The sequence below is a fragment of the Leptosomus discolor genome, chromosome 5 (assembly GCF_034619465.1).
Source record: "Leptosomus discolor isolate bLepDis1 chromosome 5, bLepDis1.hap2, whole genome shotgun sequence".
In the NCBI taxonomy this organism is placed as follows: Eukaryota; Metazoa; Chordata; class Aves; order Leptosomiformes; family Leptosomidae; genus Leptosomus; species Leptosomus discolor.
This window is the reverse complement of record NC_141395.1, coordinates 67523249-67537589: the sequence shown is the minus strand read 5'-3', so window position 1 is coordinate 67537589 and position 14341 is coordinate 67523249. Positions and strand designations below refer to the sequence as shown.

Here is a 14341-nt window from a genome sequence, read left to right as displayed (position 1 = left end):
ACACATTTGTGCAATCACTGGTTCTGCCTCTCTCACCTTTTACAGCTGTGTTTTCCAACTGCATTTTAAGGCAACATTTTACAGCAGCATAAATTTACTCACATCAGGAGTTATAACCAACATACACAGCCAGAGAAATCATGAGAATCTGAATAGGCTGATCCTGTACACACCAATAATTACCGCAGGACCTGTGTCACTGGGTTATTTCCAGGCCTTCAGCAAGACAGGAGCAGAGTCAGGACTTCTGTGAAGCACTTGCTGTGCATATTTTCTGAGCAAGTTCCAATAAAGTTTTAGCTTTCCAAAACGTGCACTTTCCCTTCAGAAATAAACAACAAACTGTTGCTTTCCTCTGCAACCTTTGAACGAAGGTCTCCTTAGAAAGACATTATTTACCAGCAGCTACTACACAGTGGTATCCAAAATACCGCGAATTATTTGCTGATTCTAAGAGTGGGGACCTGCACGGTATCTTAGATACTCCTGCACTGCAGCTTCATATCAAATAGAGATGTTTGATGAAAACACTATTTGGCTTCTCTGGTCTCATTCCTTTCACCTCAAATTCACTGAGAGAAATTACCTCCCGATGTCCTCCCCTGCTCCTTCCACTCTTTGGAGAGGTCGAAGCTTGTGTTCTTCAAGGTCACAGACTTGGGGGAATTTTTGTACAGGAAAGAGTGAGATTTATGAGAACCAGCTTGCACATATCACCTATATTACCCATCACAAGGATTAGGTGTTATTCCTGCATCTGTATCTGCATACAGAGATCCCAGCATGCACGTACCAGCTCTGAGTCACACATATCTTTTTAGCTCCCTGTATAAAGTAATGCAAAATTAACTACTGGCTTTTTTTTCCTATTTTTGAAAGAATGTAACTGCTTGTTCTGGTGTGTCCTTCCTTAGATCTTCCTCAAAGTACAGCAAAATTCCTTGTATACTAATGGAAAATCTCCATTTTTTTCAGCTATGAAAGGCATTCTTCATTACTGCAGTTTGTACCTTTATCTCTTCTCTGCCCTTGTCTTTGATACTCACAAGGGAAAGTCCAGCCTTTCCTCATATACAAACAGTTCCCATGCTAGGCTGGCCACACTCGGCTATCTGCACTTCTGCAAGTAGCTTAAGGGACTCGAATAGCACCCATCAATCGTGATCTTTACACCTCCGGTCTGAACTCAGAGGTGAGATACAGATGCCAACTAAACTTGGGCAGCTTTTTAATTGAGATCATGTGTGGGATTCATTCATTCATTCAAACTCTGTAGGTTTAAATAGGCAAAAAGTTCAGATCTTTCCTCCATCACCCCAGCCGGCTGCAGAGGCTGTAGCTGTGACGCGCACAGTCTGCGTGCAGCGCACACGCAGGATGAATGAGAAACCACACCAAAATCAGCGCCCATTTGCAATGTTGTTGTGGCCGACCTTAACTCCTCTCCTCACCAACATTCAAGCTGTGTCATGTGTCAAACCGCTATACAAAACTAGCACCAATGTAATTGTGCCTTCTCACGAAATCTTAGCCTTAATTTTGTGTGTCTAGCATCAGGTCCAAGTTGGAAAGTAGTTTTTTGATACTTTCCAAAGGCAGAATTAACAAAAGACTACTGCCATAAATACATTAAGTAACTTTAATGCTGCTTAGCATAAGTCCTTGTTATATACTTTCACCCAAATACCCCAGTGTAAATGTATTTTATACAATATGAAGTATTTTTAAAAGTATATGGTTCTAGACAAAATCTTCACAAAATGAGTTTCAATGCAGGTAGAGAATCAGAAAAAAAACAATCAGCCAGTGTACGAAGTCTTTGGAAGATAAAAATTTCAGAAATAAAGATACACAAAACCATCCTGTTGCAGTAATTCAGGACGACCGTGTGGTTCCAGTAGTCAGAAGGGCTGCCACTCACGGCTACGTCATCCATGAGAACCTGGGTCACTGGGGACCGCGGGGCACTACCGAGGGTGGCTGGCCCTCAGAGATCCTTCCACCTGACACGTCTGACAAAGTCACCTTCACAGCAGACACCCGTGGCTCAAGGGGAATGAGTAGGCCTGGGAATGCAGAAAGTCCTGTCTTCCCTTCCCCAACCACTGCCAGTCTCTGCAGAATATCCTGGTGCCCAGGCAAGATGTGGTGAGCAAGCTGTTTTACGAATGACAGGGAGCCTTTATTCTCCCAGGTTATCAATTTGGCGCTATTCACAAGAACAACAATTATTTACTAGCATTGTGAAAAAAAAAAGTTTCACCATCTGCAAAACGGCATGAGTGTTAGGGAGCAGAGCGCAATGCTATTGTTTAGTTTTGTTAAATCAATTTTCTATATATAACATTGCATGTCATTATACAACAAGGATATCCAAGAGAGGCTCAATTAAACTTCATTCATGCCAAAAGCAAGCTCCATAGTGGGCAGACCACTTTGCATTCCACTGCTTTCAGTAAGATGTTGCATAGGCATGTGTCCAAATAAAAACACCTTTACAACACTGCAGGTTTAGAATGCAACAAATAACACACTGCGAGAATTGAGGTCAGACATTATTCACCATTTGGTAATATCCCAGTCAAACCACACTGACTCACATAATAAGTAACAAATGCAGCACTTGAAGTAACAACCAAAAACCAAAGCTGTACTCCAACACAGTAGAACAGTGCAAATATTTCAGTTTAACAAAAATATACCATGTATATACACACACAACACAAATGCACTGTTTTGTTTTGCAGTATAAATAGAACCAATTAAGCTAAATTCCTAAAACTAATGAACTACTGACTGACAGTCCCAAACAGTTTCCATCTACTACGGAATACAGTAAGCTTTACGGATCAGATGACCATAGCTGGATATGGCTATAAAAGAGTATCAAAACATTTCACTGGATAGATATGTAAAATATTTTCTCTGTACATCAAAGTTAATAACATACACATACTACATTGGTATCACAAAGCCAGCTTGGACTCTGGTCATGCCAGGAGCAGCACACAGAAAACTCACAACTCCACAAGCAGCCACAAGGCTCCGCCTGTGTGGAATGCACTGTAACGCTGCAAAACACTTAAGGCCCAATCCCAGGACGTAATGAGGGGGGAGCTTGCAGCTGCCTGTGCAGTTAACGTGTTGGTTTAGTTTCCATTTTCCTCCTCTTCTGATTTAGCACTAGAATTCTGTTATTTGCTAATGACATATCTGTTCATCCCTGAACTCTAAAATACCGTACAGGGAGTATGCTTCTAATGAGTACACAACAACAGTAAAAATTAGAAAGGGAAGAGACGGAAACTTGTTTTCTGTTAAGGAAATCCTGATTAAGGGTTATTTGCATTTCAGCACGTGAAAACAGATTTTAAGCCAAAAAAAGTCTTTTTGGAATTAGATTACAGTAAAACAGACAAGTGGCACTTAGTTTGATCTGAAGCAGAACACTCAGGCATTAACCTCTTCAACTGCTATAGCCTCCATCTCCTTAATGCCAGGGCTGTGCTGCAACCGTAACAAACAGCTGTTGCAAAGGCAAAAATCTAGAGGAAGAGCAGGGAAAAAAAGAAGAAAAAAGAAAAATGTGAATCCCACATTACATTGTTCTACTTTTTTTTCTATTCTAAATGAATACAGGAACACAAATGATTCAATAGTTACCCCCCCCCAGCCGAAATGCCTAAGGTAAAGATAGGTTTGGGATCCTCTGAAGTTTTCTCATGAACCTCTCTGTTATAACCCCACGTTACTGCTTTTAGCTTACTTGCTTGCTTCAGAAGACATTTGGAAACAGAATATGAAACAGAATGTCTGCATAAGTTATGGTACAAAGTAATCACGTGGGTATGTACACCGTGTACTTCCATTTTCTTGTATCTAGACTGACCAAACATTAATCTCAGATTTGTTTCCAAGAGAATGCCTTTACAAGCAAACGACTAAGAAGACATCCCTCTGAAGAGCAGAACTCTTTTACTTGCAGAAATAGAGAAACAGCTTAAAATCTGGCCTCCTTGACCAGATAACCAGCCATGAGAACAACTTCCTGAGAAATGCCAGGAAGTTGCTATTGCTCAAGAACTGAATTGAACAGATTTGAACACAGCAAAGTTTAATATATTCATGTAAACCAGAAGGAAGAAGTGAGAAACTGAATTGCTGAAAAAAATAATTTCTCATATTGTCCAGTGCTAACAATGGATTCTGTCTAGAATGACGAATTCAATCATGTCATAACAACCTATCCCTTCTTTCCATACAAGTGTTGATTTGACAAAGTTTCAAATAGATGCTACACCGTAGAACTATCACCCACATAAAATCAACATCTATATTTTTAATCACAGTATACAAAAGTACTTTTAAAAGACAAAATGTTAGCAATCTTAATTCTTTTGCATGTACATCACAGGACTGCTTTAGTAAAGTGTTTCAAAGGATTACCCTCAGAGAAACAGTATGGAAGGGGGAAAGGGTCTCTTGGAGTCCCCAGTACCCTGCTGTCAGACAAAATGACTGAAGTGACCATGTATTCAGTGGATCTGAACACACTGAACAAGGACTGAAGAGCTACACTTAAGGGCAGAATCTGAGATGCTTGCTTAGTATAAAGCCCTCCCTTAGTTCAGGCACAGCTGAGACACCACCTCTGTCTTCGCGCCACACGGCCACACCGGGATCAGATGGGTTCGAGCGTGTTAACTGGCAAGTGGGTAACGGTGAGGCACTCTGGACCTGACATGCCCACCTCACCCCTTCAGAGACTGCCTTGCCGAAGCAAAAGGCCTTTCCTGTTCATTCTCTGCTTGCAGAAAGAATGTGAACCTTACACCTTACGTTCACCTGCTTGTATCTTACAATGAACTGAGGGTGTTTACTGTGCAAAATTTACGGTATATTTAGTTTCAAGGACTACAGATACCCACAGAGGGTTTCAGAAGCTTAATAAATATATACAGTTCCCTGAGGTATGCAAGACCCTCTGGATGGTGGAAAAAAATAAAAGCAGTAGTTTCAGTTCTTTAAGTTAAGCCTACTGGCACACCTCTGCTTGCCCTTCAGGAGCCCAGCCAGGGAGAAAGCTAGAGCCTGGTGTATTCTCTGACTCAGCTATGCACACCCACATCACCAGATACAGTGATGATGCAACTACAGTAAGAAAAATGCAGTCTGAGCTTAGGCTTTCAATAAAAGCACTTGAATCCTTGCCATAGGAGACAGCATGGCCCTAACAGATAACTTTTATGCCTGACGTAGTAAGTACAGATCTGGAGTTTCACAAGGAGCTAGTCCAGTTTTTTCCCCATGCCATGTTCAGGACTATGTAAACAGTATAAAAAAAGCAACTGAAAGTTTGAACACATGCATGAAATTCACACCTAAGGCTTTGATGAAGGCTCAGTTGTTCCTCTTTTCTTCTATTCTAATAACCAACATGGCTTTTACAAAATACCTTGTCTAAAAATTCTAAGGTGTAGTGATCATATATTTAATGCACTATAGTGAAGAGCAGCAACTGAGCACCTACCGCATTAGCATTGGCTTAATCCAATATTTTTTGCCTGTCACTGTTAGACACTATTTGCTGCTCTCCAAGACAATCCCTTCTCTCACAGCTCCTGTTTCTATTCTAGCTTGCTGTTAAATTGCCAAGTTGAACGGTTGGCTACAAGGTCTTACAACAGACTCCTGTTGCCCAGATACAAACATATGAAATACATACCGAGGCTGCTATACTTATGTTATATTCATGACCAGCTAGAATCTTCTCTTGTGTGGTGGAATTGAATTTGCGGGGAAAGTGATGCAGAGATGTAGTTGCTGCTTGCAGTAGAAAAGCTCCAAAATAAAAGACAAAAGTAGCCCCATGGAAAAGAAAATCCTGAAAAGCAAATAACAGAATCAGTCTGGGCTGCAATACATATCTAATTTTTCTAGTCTCAGTACCAATGAAACCCAACACCAAAACATGAAACGAGCACTGATAACAATAACTTTAGATAAGCAGCATTAAATCCATCTGAGAGCTTAACCTGGACATGTTTTCACAGCTGCTTGCAATTATAAGCAACTCACTCACATAATCAGTAAGAAAGGGCAACTCTCCCTCTCCCCAAACCCTATACTCTTTCAAATTAAGAGGCACGTGCTCATCTATATGTACACATGCCGACCTTTTAGATCACTAAAGCTATTAGAGCTTACAGAACTCTCCCTTCATATGGCTTAGATAAAAAAGAAGGGACACACAGGCCAACTTTATCACAATTAACCAGTACAATACAAGCTTGCAGTCCCCCAAATCCCTTCTCAGCTATAACCTAAGCTCCAGAAGTCCACCCTCCATCCTTATATTTTGCATCTGTAAAGGCCCACAAACACCTCAGCCTTGACACAGCTGAAGCTTACTTCCAGATACGATCAGAATCCAAGAACTGAGACATTTCCTCAACTCTTTCTGACGTGGCTCTACCGAAAATACAGTAATTCGGAAGTACTTCACGATACTGTGGAATAAAACGCCTGAGACTTGAGAGGACAGGAGTTAGGATTTACTTTAAATATGCTTCTCTCCTGGCCTTCTCTAGGCGATTCCCTCCTCTGTGGTGAATGCTAGCTGAACACAAGGTTTAAACATCTAACTCTCATTTCTGGATTCTATTACCAGAGCACATGAAAAAGCAGCTCTGGTGCCTAAATCTCTTTGCGGGTTGTATTTCAGAGTACAGCGTTCCACACAGCAAGATCCAAGACATGTTCCAGTACAGTTTTAAAATGTCTAAAGTATTCTTCCAACATCTCCTTCTTTTGTTGAGTCTGCAAAGCTGACATTTGCATTGTACTCAGTTCCTGAGTCCATACAACATGTAATTTGTGCCTATGCAAAAGCCATAGACACAATTAAAAAAAATCATACACGAGTACATGCATACTTTTTGATGATATCCATGTTATATAGTCCATCTCCAGCACTAACGAATTATTTATGCACTTCTAATTCATTTGAGTGCAATGGACTACCAGCACACTTGAGACTGAGAACCCAGGGTACACCACACGAGTCCATCACAACAGCAGGCAGCACTAGAAATTACTGGCCAACTTCCTTACCTACTGACTGATATCAAAGTGAGAATGTGCTGCATTTCCCTGTTTAGAGAATTGTTTCTTCGTAGATGTGAGATTTTCCTTTTATTGAAAAAATTTTCTTTTCAAACTCACCAGTTGTGTCATATTTGATAGCAGCTAAAGCTACTGAAATCACACCCTAGCCAGTGTTGGTAAGTTACCATATAAGCTGCTACTACAGTTTCCCATTCCACTTAGATCAGAAAAAAATTTAATTAAGAATCATTTGAGGTTAGGTCACAGAGTGCACTGCTTTTCTTAGTGACTGCTAATCACTGGGAATCCAAGTTTTGGCAAAACAGCTGCAGTAGTTCCCAACTTCTGGTTTTCCATCCTGACTGGGTTGTTGGTTGCTTTTTTTCTCCATTTTTTTAAAAACAATTACTCCCTCTTGGAGTATCACCAGGAGGTCCCACTGACATCAACAGATCTGAGAAGATAAGGGCGCTGAGGGTGGCTTCCTGACCTAGCTGGAGACCTTTATGTGCTAGGCTTGCCAGGTCTCAAGCTTTGGGCATAAGACACATTCCTTCAGCCTCCAGCTCTGCTGTAACATCTGTACCTCACAGAAAAAAATAGCAGGGAGCTACTCCAGTATGAGAGTCCTGAAGCATCAGAGAAGCTGCAGTGCTCTGCTGCAGCTGGGGGAGGCACTTCTCCCACCACATGCTTACTGTTGTGTCTTCCCCCTGCTCACTCGAGCTGGCAGACACCCCCCCCCCCCCCCCCCCCCCCTTCTGTCCACACGCACCATGTCAGCCTGCACGCAGGCGTATGTTCACTCTGTGACAGATGCTGGTCCCCTGACACACCCAGTTCATAGGACAGGATTCCAGCAACTTGAAAGGTCCGCATAAACCCATGGGTAATCAAGGACATCCATTATTCTGGGGCTGCTACATACCTAGCATGCAACTATGTCAGTGTTATCAGCTGTATAGTTCTGGCACTGCTGGTCATGAAGGAGCACAAACAGCTCCACGAGGAACACAGTGCTGACTGCGTACAGGAGGTATTTTCAGAAGACAATCTCTTTAATTTCTTTCATTCTCCTGCCAAACCCTCTAATTTCCTTCTCCTGGCAGCAATTACAGTGAAGCTGTGTAGCATCAGTAAGGTCTCACGTTCGTATGGCTAGGGTTTCTGTGAGCAAAAGCCTCAAGATCTTAGGAGGAACGTTTTTTTTCTTTTTTCCTAATTGTTAGCATGGTGCCTAACTCTCTCGTGCCTCCACGCTTGTATAACCATTGAAGCCGCATCTGAAATGTATGTAAAACATTACCAGATCTGCATGATATGTTAGTTCACATCTAATTTTGTAAATGAGCATGTTGTGAGTCAGGCTGTAAAGGACAGTATTTGTCATACCATCTGGTTTAATACAGCGATCTACAGAGTGATGCACCTCCCTAAGGTTTGTATTTCCCCCAACTTTTCACTGTGTAACATCTTATTTTTTAAGTAACTGTATCAGTGGATCTACTTATGATGTAAGGTATTACTAAATGCAGGGCTGTCAGAATCCCATGCTATTTTTCAAACTTACATTTAAACTCCTGCAGTCTTAAACCACATCTGTTCATGAATCTCTGCATGAAGCTACAGTACTCCAGTATAACTAAGCAATGACTCTTCCCACTTTTGACCTAATCTAATGACCTGTAGCTTCTGCGTTCTATTGTAAATTTATTTTATGAAACAGTAAACCCCATGTATTTATCTAAATACACGTCAACCTAAACCAAACAGGAACATGTTTTTATTTTATAGTCATAAAATTAGTTTTAGTGTTTCTAGTAATTATTTATTTGCAAGAGAAGGTAAAAAATCCTTGTGAAATGCTGCTAAAACATTTAGTGCAAACAAGTCACAGAACATTTGGGTACCTGAAAATAGTGGTCAAATGATTGTCCTGGTTTTGGCTAGAACAAAGTTAATTTTCTTCCTAGTAGCTGGTATAGTGCTGTGGATGGAGGGTGAGAATAATGCTGATAACACACTGATGTTTTAGTTGTTGCTAAGCAGTGTTTACACTAAGTCAAGGACTTTTCAGCTTCTCAGACTGCCCTGCCAGCAGAGGCTGGGAGTGCACAAGGAGCTGGGAGGGGACACAGCAAGGACAGCTGATCCAAACTGGCCAAAGCGGTATATGACATCACGCCCAGTATATAAACTGGGGAGAGTTGGCCAGGGGACACTGCGGCTTGGGGATTGGCTGGGCATTGGTCAGTGGGTGGTGAGCAATTGTATTGTGCATCACTTGTTTTGTGTCTTCTATTATTATGGTTTTCCCTTCCTTTTCTGGCTTATTAAACTGTCTCTATCTCAACCCACAAGTGTTATTTCCCTCAATTCTCTCCCCCATCCCACTGGGGGCTGGGGGAGTGAGCACGCAGCTGTGTGGTGCTTAGTCGCCAGCTGGGGTTAAACCACGACATGACCTATCTAGTGTTATTATATTCCCCAGCTGGAAGAGGCTGGATTTCATCTACCATGTCAGAGATAAAATGATTCCCTCTGCATTTATTTAAGATGTTGACTTAGTTTAGATTCTTACAGAGTCCCACAGATGCAGCATTTATACAGGTCATGTAGCAATTTCCTGACACAGAACGTTTTTCAGTCATTTTTCATATACAAGGGGACAAAATTAACAGTACAACAAATCACTGCCAGCATCAAGTAGCCAACGTGTAAGGCACACTTACGCAATTGCTACAAGATGAACATTTGTACAGCATTTTCAATCTACAGAAGGCTATGCCCTCACCCTGCAGCTCCTAATTAGATGCATGATTGTAAATGGGCACACAGTTTCAATGAAACCCAGGACACTATTAATTTACTTAAGTTATGCACATGCTCAAGGGCTTTGTTGCATCATAACTTGTGAGGATGTCGCAGCATAAATCCCTGTAAAGGTCTCTGCAATTGTAACTCATTACTACCCTAATTACTGCCTGTATTGTGCTGGAAAGCTGACGCTGTATGTGTATTTGCTACCGAAGTGCTAAAGTTTGTTTTAATAGAATCCAGTCTGTTACCACTGACGGGCTTTGAAGTTATCAGAGCCCTAGACTCAGGAAGCGCTATGATTTGCTTTAAAGACCTTTTGTTTTGAGGGACTGTCTGTAACTTGATCAGATAACTAACCACAGATGTTGACACCGAAGCATGAATTCCAGCTATGATCAACGAAGTGTCAATAGGAAAACTAAGACACAGAGGAGGAAGGTGAAGGTGATCAGCAGTTACAAACAGCTGTACTTTAATATTTTAGAAGATCTGATTCTTTTGGAAGATTTTTTGGAAATTCCCATTCTGATCACAGTTTTGCCACCTCTTATTATTCACCTCCAGTAATATAAGAGTGATACCATCTTGTGCTCAACTACTTAAGCGCTAAAAACTCAAAGTAAAAAGCAGTTAATGACAACAAAGGAGTACATAAATTAGCAGTCCACAAGCTGAGGTATCCATGTGGTTGGTAAGAACTGGAGCCAACAGCCTCCCTTTTTTTAATAGGGAGGCACAATCTGAGAGAACTACTAGCACAAGCCATAACGGTCCATTACAGCAAGAATCAAGTCTTGTCTTCACAATGAAGAAAAGCTGAGCAGAGTATAATGATATCTGTAGTCTCACCAGGCTTCCTCTATGAAAGATAAACACTAGGTCTCCTAAAAAGATGTTAAGCTATATCATATTGCAGGTTATGCTGTCTTTGACCACCTAGGGTCTAACAGCCACTCGCCAATGCTCCCCTAGCTTTAAGGAACTGACCCAACCCAAAAGTGAGCAGAAGACTTTTTAGGAACTGGAGGAGACTTCCTGGGTGCTTTAGTCCAGTCCATGCCATCTCACAACACACCATGTGTTCACAAATGTATCACTTCCTTTAAATATTACATGTATCTCTCTAGCCCCCCACTACTCAAAGGTTGTTACTATCACTCCTCTAGTAGTCAGAAAATATTTTCCCATTTCCAGTCCACAATTATTTCTGGCCAATTTAAACCAATTTGTTGTCATGCCTTGTTAAGCTAGTCCTCTTCCTGCTGCGCACGCATTTTGGGTCCTCATAGAGGACAAGTATACTCCTTCAATCAATTTCAAAAGCTGAGCTCTTTCAACCTCCATCATAAAACAGGTCCTGCATTTCCTCCATCATACTTGCAGCCTTACTCTTTTCTTTTTCCAGTTTTGAATTCTTTGTTTTCAAAAACTTCCCGTAAAACAGAAGTCCGGGCATTAAGACTTAGGATCAGTACTTCTCATGAAATGATTTTCAGACTATAAAACAAAGGGAATAAAGAAAAAAAAAAATCTTACTGTCTGGTTCCAGTTGACAGCAATTCTATTTGCATAACCGAAGAGGAACACACAGAGGAACACAATGGAGAGGAACCACGCAGTCACCGCTACAAACATCACCCATCCCTGCAGCAGCGGCAGTGGAACTTGGGTGGAAGCTACCAAAATCCAGACTATCGTTCCAAAGAGCTGCAAGGAAAGGAATACAGACAATGAAGTGAGAGAGAACTTTTATGCAGTCCTTTCTGCCTAAGAACTAATATCACATATCAGCACATCCTCAGATTACTTTTAGGAACCAAGATAAAACACTTCAAAAGTACTCACAGAGCCCAAGTGCCATTCTGAGAAATAACAGGCACTAAGTGGCAGTAAGATGAAGCCACTCTGAAATTGTTAAAAGCTCTTAAAATAGTCTTGAAAATGGGATTTACAGACCCAGGTGACTTGCATGTTGCTGCCGAAAGTTTTACCTTTACTCTCATTTTGAGGAAAACAAAAAAAATGTGAAAACGCGGTTCATACACAGATACACAAATCTCTGTATATACTAAAGTTAGCACGACAAGGGTATACATCAGACTTGAATTCCATCTCATACTGTTTAGTTTTGTAGTCCTGATCAGATGAGATACAGAAAAGAGATGAAACTGCATTCACTTCTTCAATGCATTTGTAATAAAAAGCTGAAAGAGAACACATTAAGCAATAAAACGAAAGAGAAAACACAGAATAAGGCGAGTTGCAAATGATGTTGTAATGACTAGAAAAACATACAGCTTTCCAGAATTATCATAACCCAGGGAAGAATTCAGCACCGCCAATTTTCTTTTCAGCATACTGATCACAGCAAACAAGTGGTTGGGGTGCTGTGCTATCATGGGCTGATGGAGAATTTACAAACTCCAAAACTTGCCTGGTTTAATCAACTCTTGGCCTAAGGAAGGGTACTATTTCTCCCTGCAAATCCTGCCTCTTTATAAAAAAGGATAACTGGAGAAAATCGTAATTGCCATCTGAAGTATGCTCACTTATCACAGAAAGATTTAACTTCATAATCCAACCTGCAGTGTAGTGACAGCTACAATCAATTTCCAAGCAAGTTACTACTTTCCTGTTTAAATCCTACAGATTTACAACTTCAGAGTCAGAGGTTACGTTTTCAGATTCACAGAGCTTTCTTTCGAATCAAGGTTGGATGAGAGACACCTTTCAACAGACACCTGCTATAAAATTAGCTGGTTCCTCTGTTGTGTTACGTTGCAGCAGCATATATGCAAAGACGCATTGCTAGTCTCAGTTCAAAGCTCCCAAGGGTTTATGTATTAGCCTTCAAGCTGTTCTCTAGGGCTCCCTTTTTAGCTACTGTGAAGAACCAAACTTTCTCTAGTTTCACAAGACTGCAGGTGCAAGTCTGTTACTCAAAGACCAGATAGTGATGGGCAGTGAGGAAGCAGAAGGGATAGCAGAAAGTGGCTGTTAAACAAAGAGCAGAGACACGAGATGTTTTCAGTATTCTGAATGTGCAACCTTGCAGGCTTCTATAAAAATAAATTTAGAAGTCCGCTGTAGAGACTGCTAATCTCAGCACCCACTGTTGAGCCATTTCCCTCATACTACACCTGCCCACTTCAGCTCGGCTGTCAGCGGTTGGCCAACCTAATTAACCTTTTGTCCCTACTGACTCAGGGCCTGATTTAGCACCCGGGCTTGTGCTCTGAGCTCTGCTCAGGTCCAGTTTTACAGCTTACAGGGCGGGATCCATCTCCCAGACCAGGACCCAAGCAGTATTCTGCTCTGACCCCAAGAAAAAAAAATAAATTAACAGAATCAGATGAGTCCTGACAAGGTTGAGTTTTTTTCTCCTACTAATTAGTACCATGGCTCCGCAGAGCCTCATACTCAGCCGTAGCTCAAAGGTCTCAGCGCTGTGTACAGCAGCGAGGTCTTACACGTGCATGAAATTAAACATACTCGTAGGAGCTTGCACAGGACCCGTAACACGCACATAGGCGAAAAACTGTAACTCTCCATGGCGGAGTTTTGGGTCTGGAGCTCCATGTGGCTCAAAGTCCTCGACAGCTTGGACAGCCCCGTAAAACCCACCTCTAAGGGCCACCGGGCCAGGGAGGGGAGGGGGGGAAGCGCCGGGCCGCCCGGCCCGAGGCGAGCAAACACGCCGGGGCAGGCCGGAGGGTGCGGGGACGGGCCCCGCCACCTTTCCCGGCACAGCCCCGCGCCCCGTCCCCGTCCCGGGGGCTCCCCCCTGCCGCAGCCTCGGCCGCCCGCACCTTTCCCACTCACAAAATGGCAGGTGAGGAGCGCGCGGCTGCTGCTCGGCGGCCCCCGGGCAGAGGGACGTCCCCGCCCGGCTGCGGGCACCACCGCCTGCGCGGGAAGGAGACGGGCGCAGGGCAGCGGGGCGCGGAGCAGCGGCGAGGCACTGAGGGAAAGGAAAAGCGCGGGAAGGCCGACAGCCGCCCGCTCCCGCCCCCCCCCCCCCCGCACTCACGATCTCCAGGAAGATGACGGCTCCCGAGTAGGTGCGCAGGATCGCCAGGCCGGAGGGCAGAGTGACCGCGGGGGGCGGGAAGTAGGCAGCGGGGTTGGGAGGCGGCGGCATGGACGAGGCTCCCCTGGGCAACATGTTGTTGTGGCGGCTGCGGCTGCCGAGCGCGGTGGGGACGGCCGAGCCGCGGCCAGGTGGGCGACGAGGAGGCGGAGGAGGCGGTGGCGGCGAGGGAGGGAGCAGGTGCGGGCGAGCCTGTGCGCGCCGCCCCGGCCGCCTCCCTCCTGCCCGCCCCGGCGCCGGGCCCGCCCCGCCGCCTCGCCTCGCCTCGCCTCGCCTCGCCTCGCCTCGCCTCGCCTCGCCCTTCTCGGGGCTGCGCGCACGTCC

The 14341-nt window shown here is 43.5% G+C and overlaps 1 protein-coding gene across 1 annotated transcript; it reads right to left on the bottom strand.

Moving 5' to 3' along the window:
• Positions 1–3473: 3473 nt before the first annotated feature.
• Positions 3474–14092, bottom strand: MAL2 (mal, T cell differentiation protein 2). The gene is made up of 4 exons (XM_086465937.1): positions 13958–14092; positions 11464–11634; positions 5726–5884; positions 3474–3545 (listed from the first exon to the last, which is right to left on the bottom strand). The coding sequence occupies exons 1-4, from the start codon at positions 14090–14092 to the stop codon at positions 3474–3476; spliced, it is 537 nt and encodes a 178-aa protein (XP_086322063.1).
• Positions 14093–14341: the final 249 nt, after the last annotated feature.

What these genes read in the sequence shown, in the direction of transcription:
- MAL2 (XM_086465937.1), bottom strand. Translation starts at nt 14,092, where the DNA reads ATGTTGCCCAGGGGAGCCTCGTCCATGCCGCCGCCTCCCAACCCCGCT. An exon ending in CCGTCATCTTCCTGGAGATC is followed by an intron (nt 11,635 to 13,957) that starts GTGAGTGCGGGG and finishes CTTTCCTTGCAG; the next exon opens with CTCTTTGGAACGATAGTCTG. An exon ending in ACATAAGTATAGCAGCCTCG is followed by an intron (nt 3,546 to 5,725) that starts GTATGTATTTCA and finishes CTCTTCCTCTAG; the next exon opens with ATTTTTGCCTTTGCAACAGC.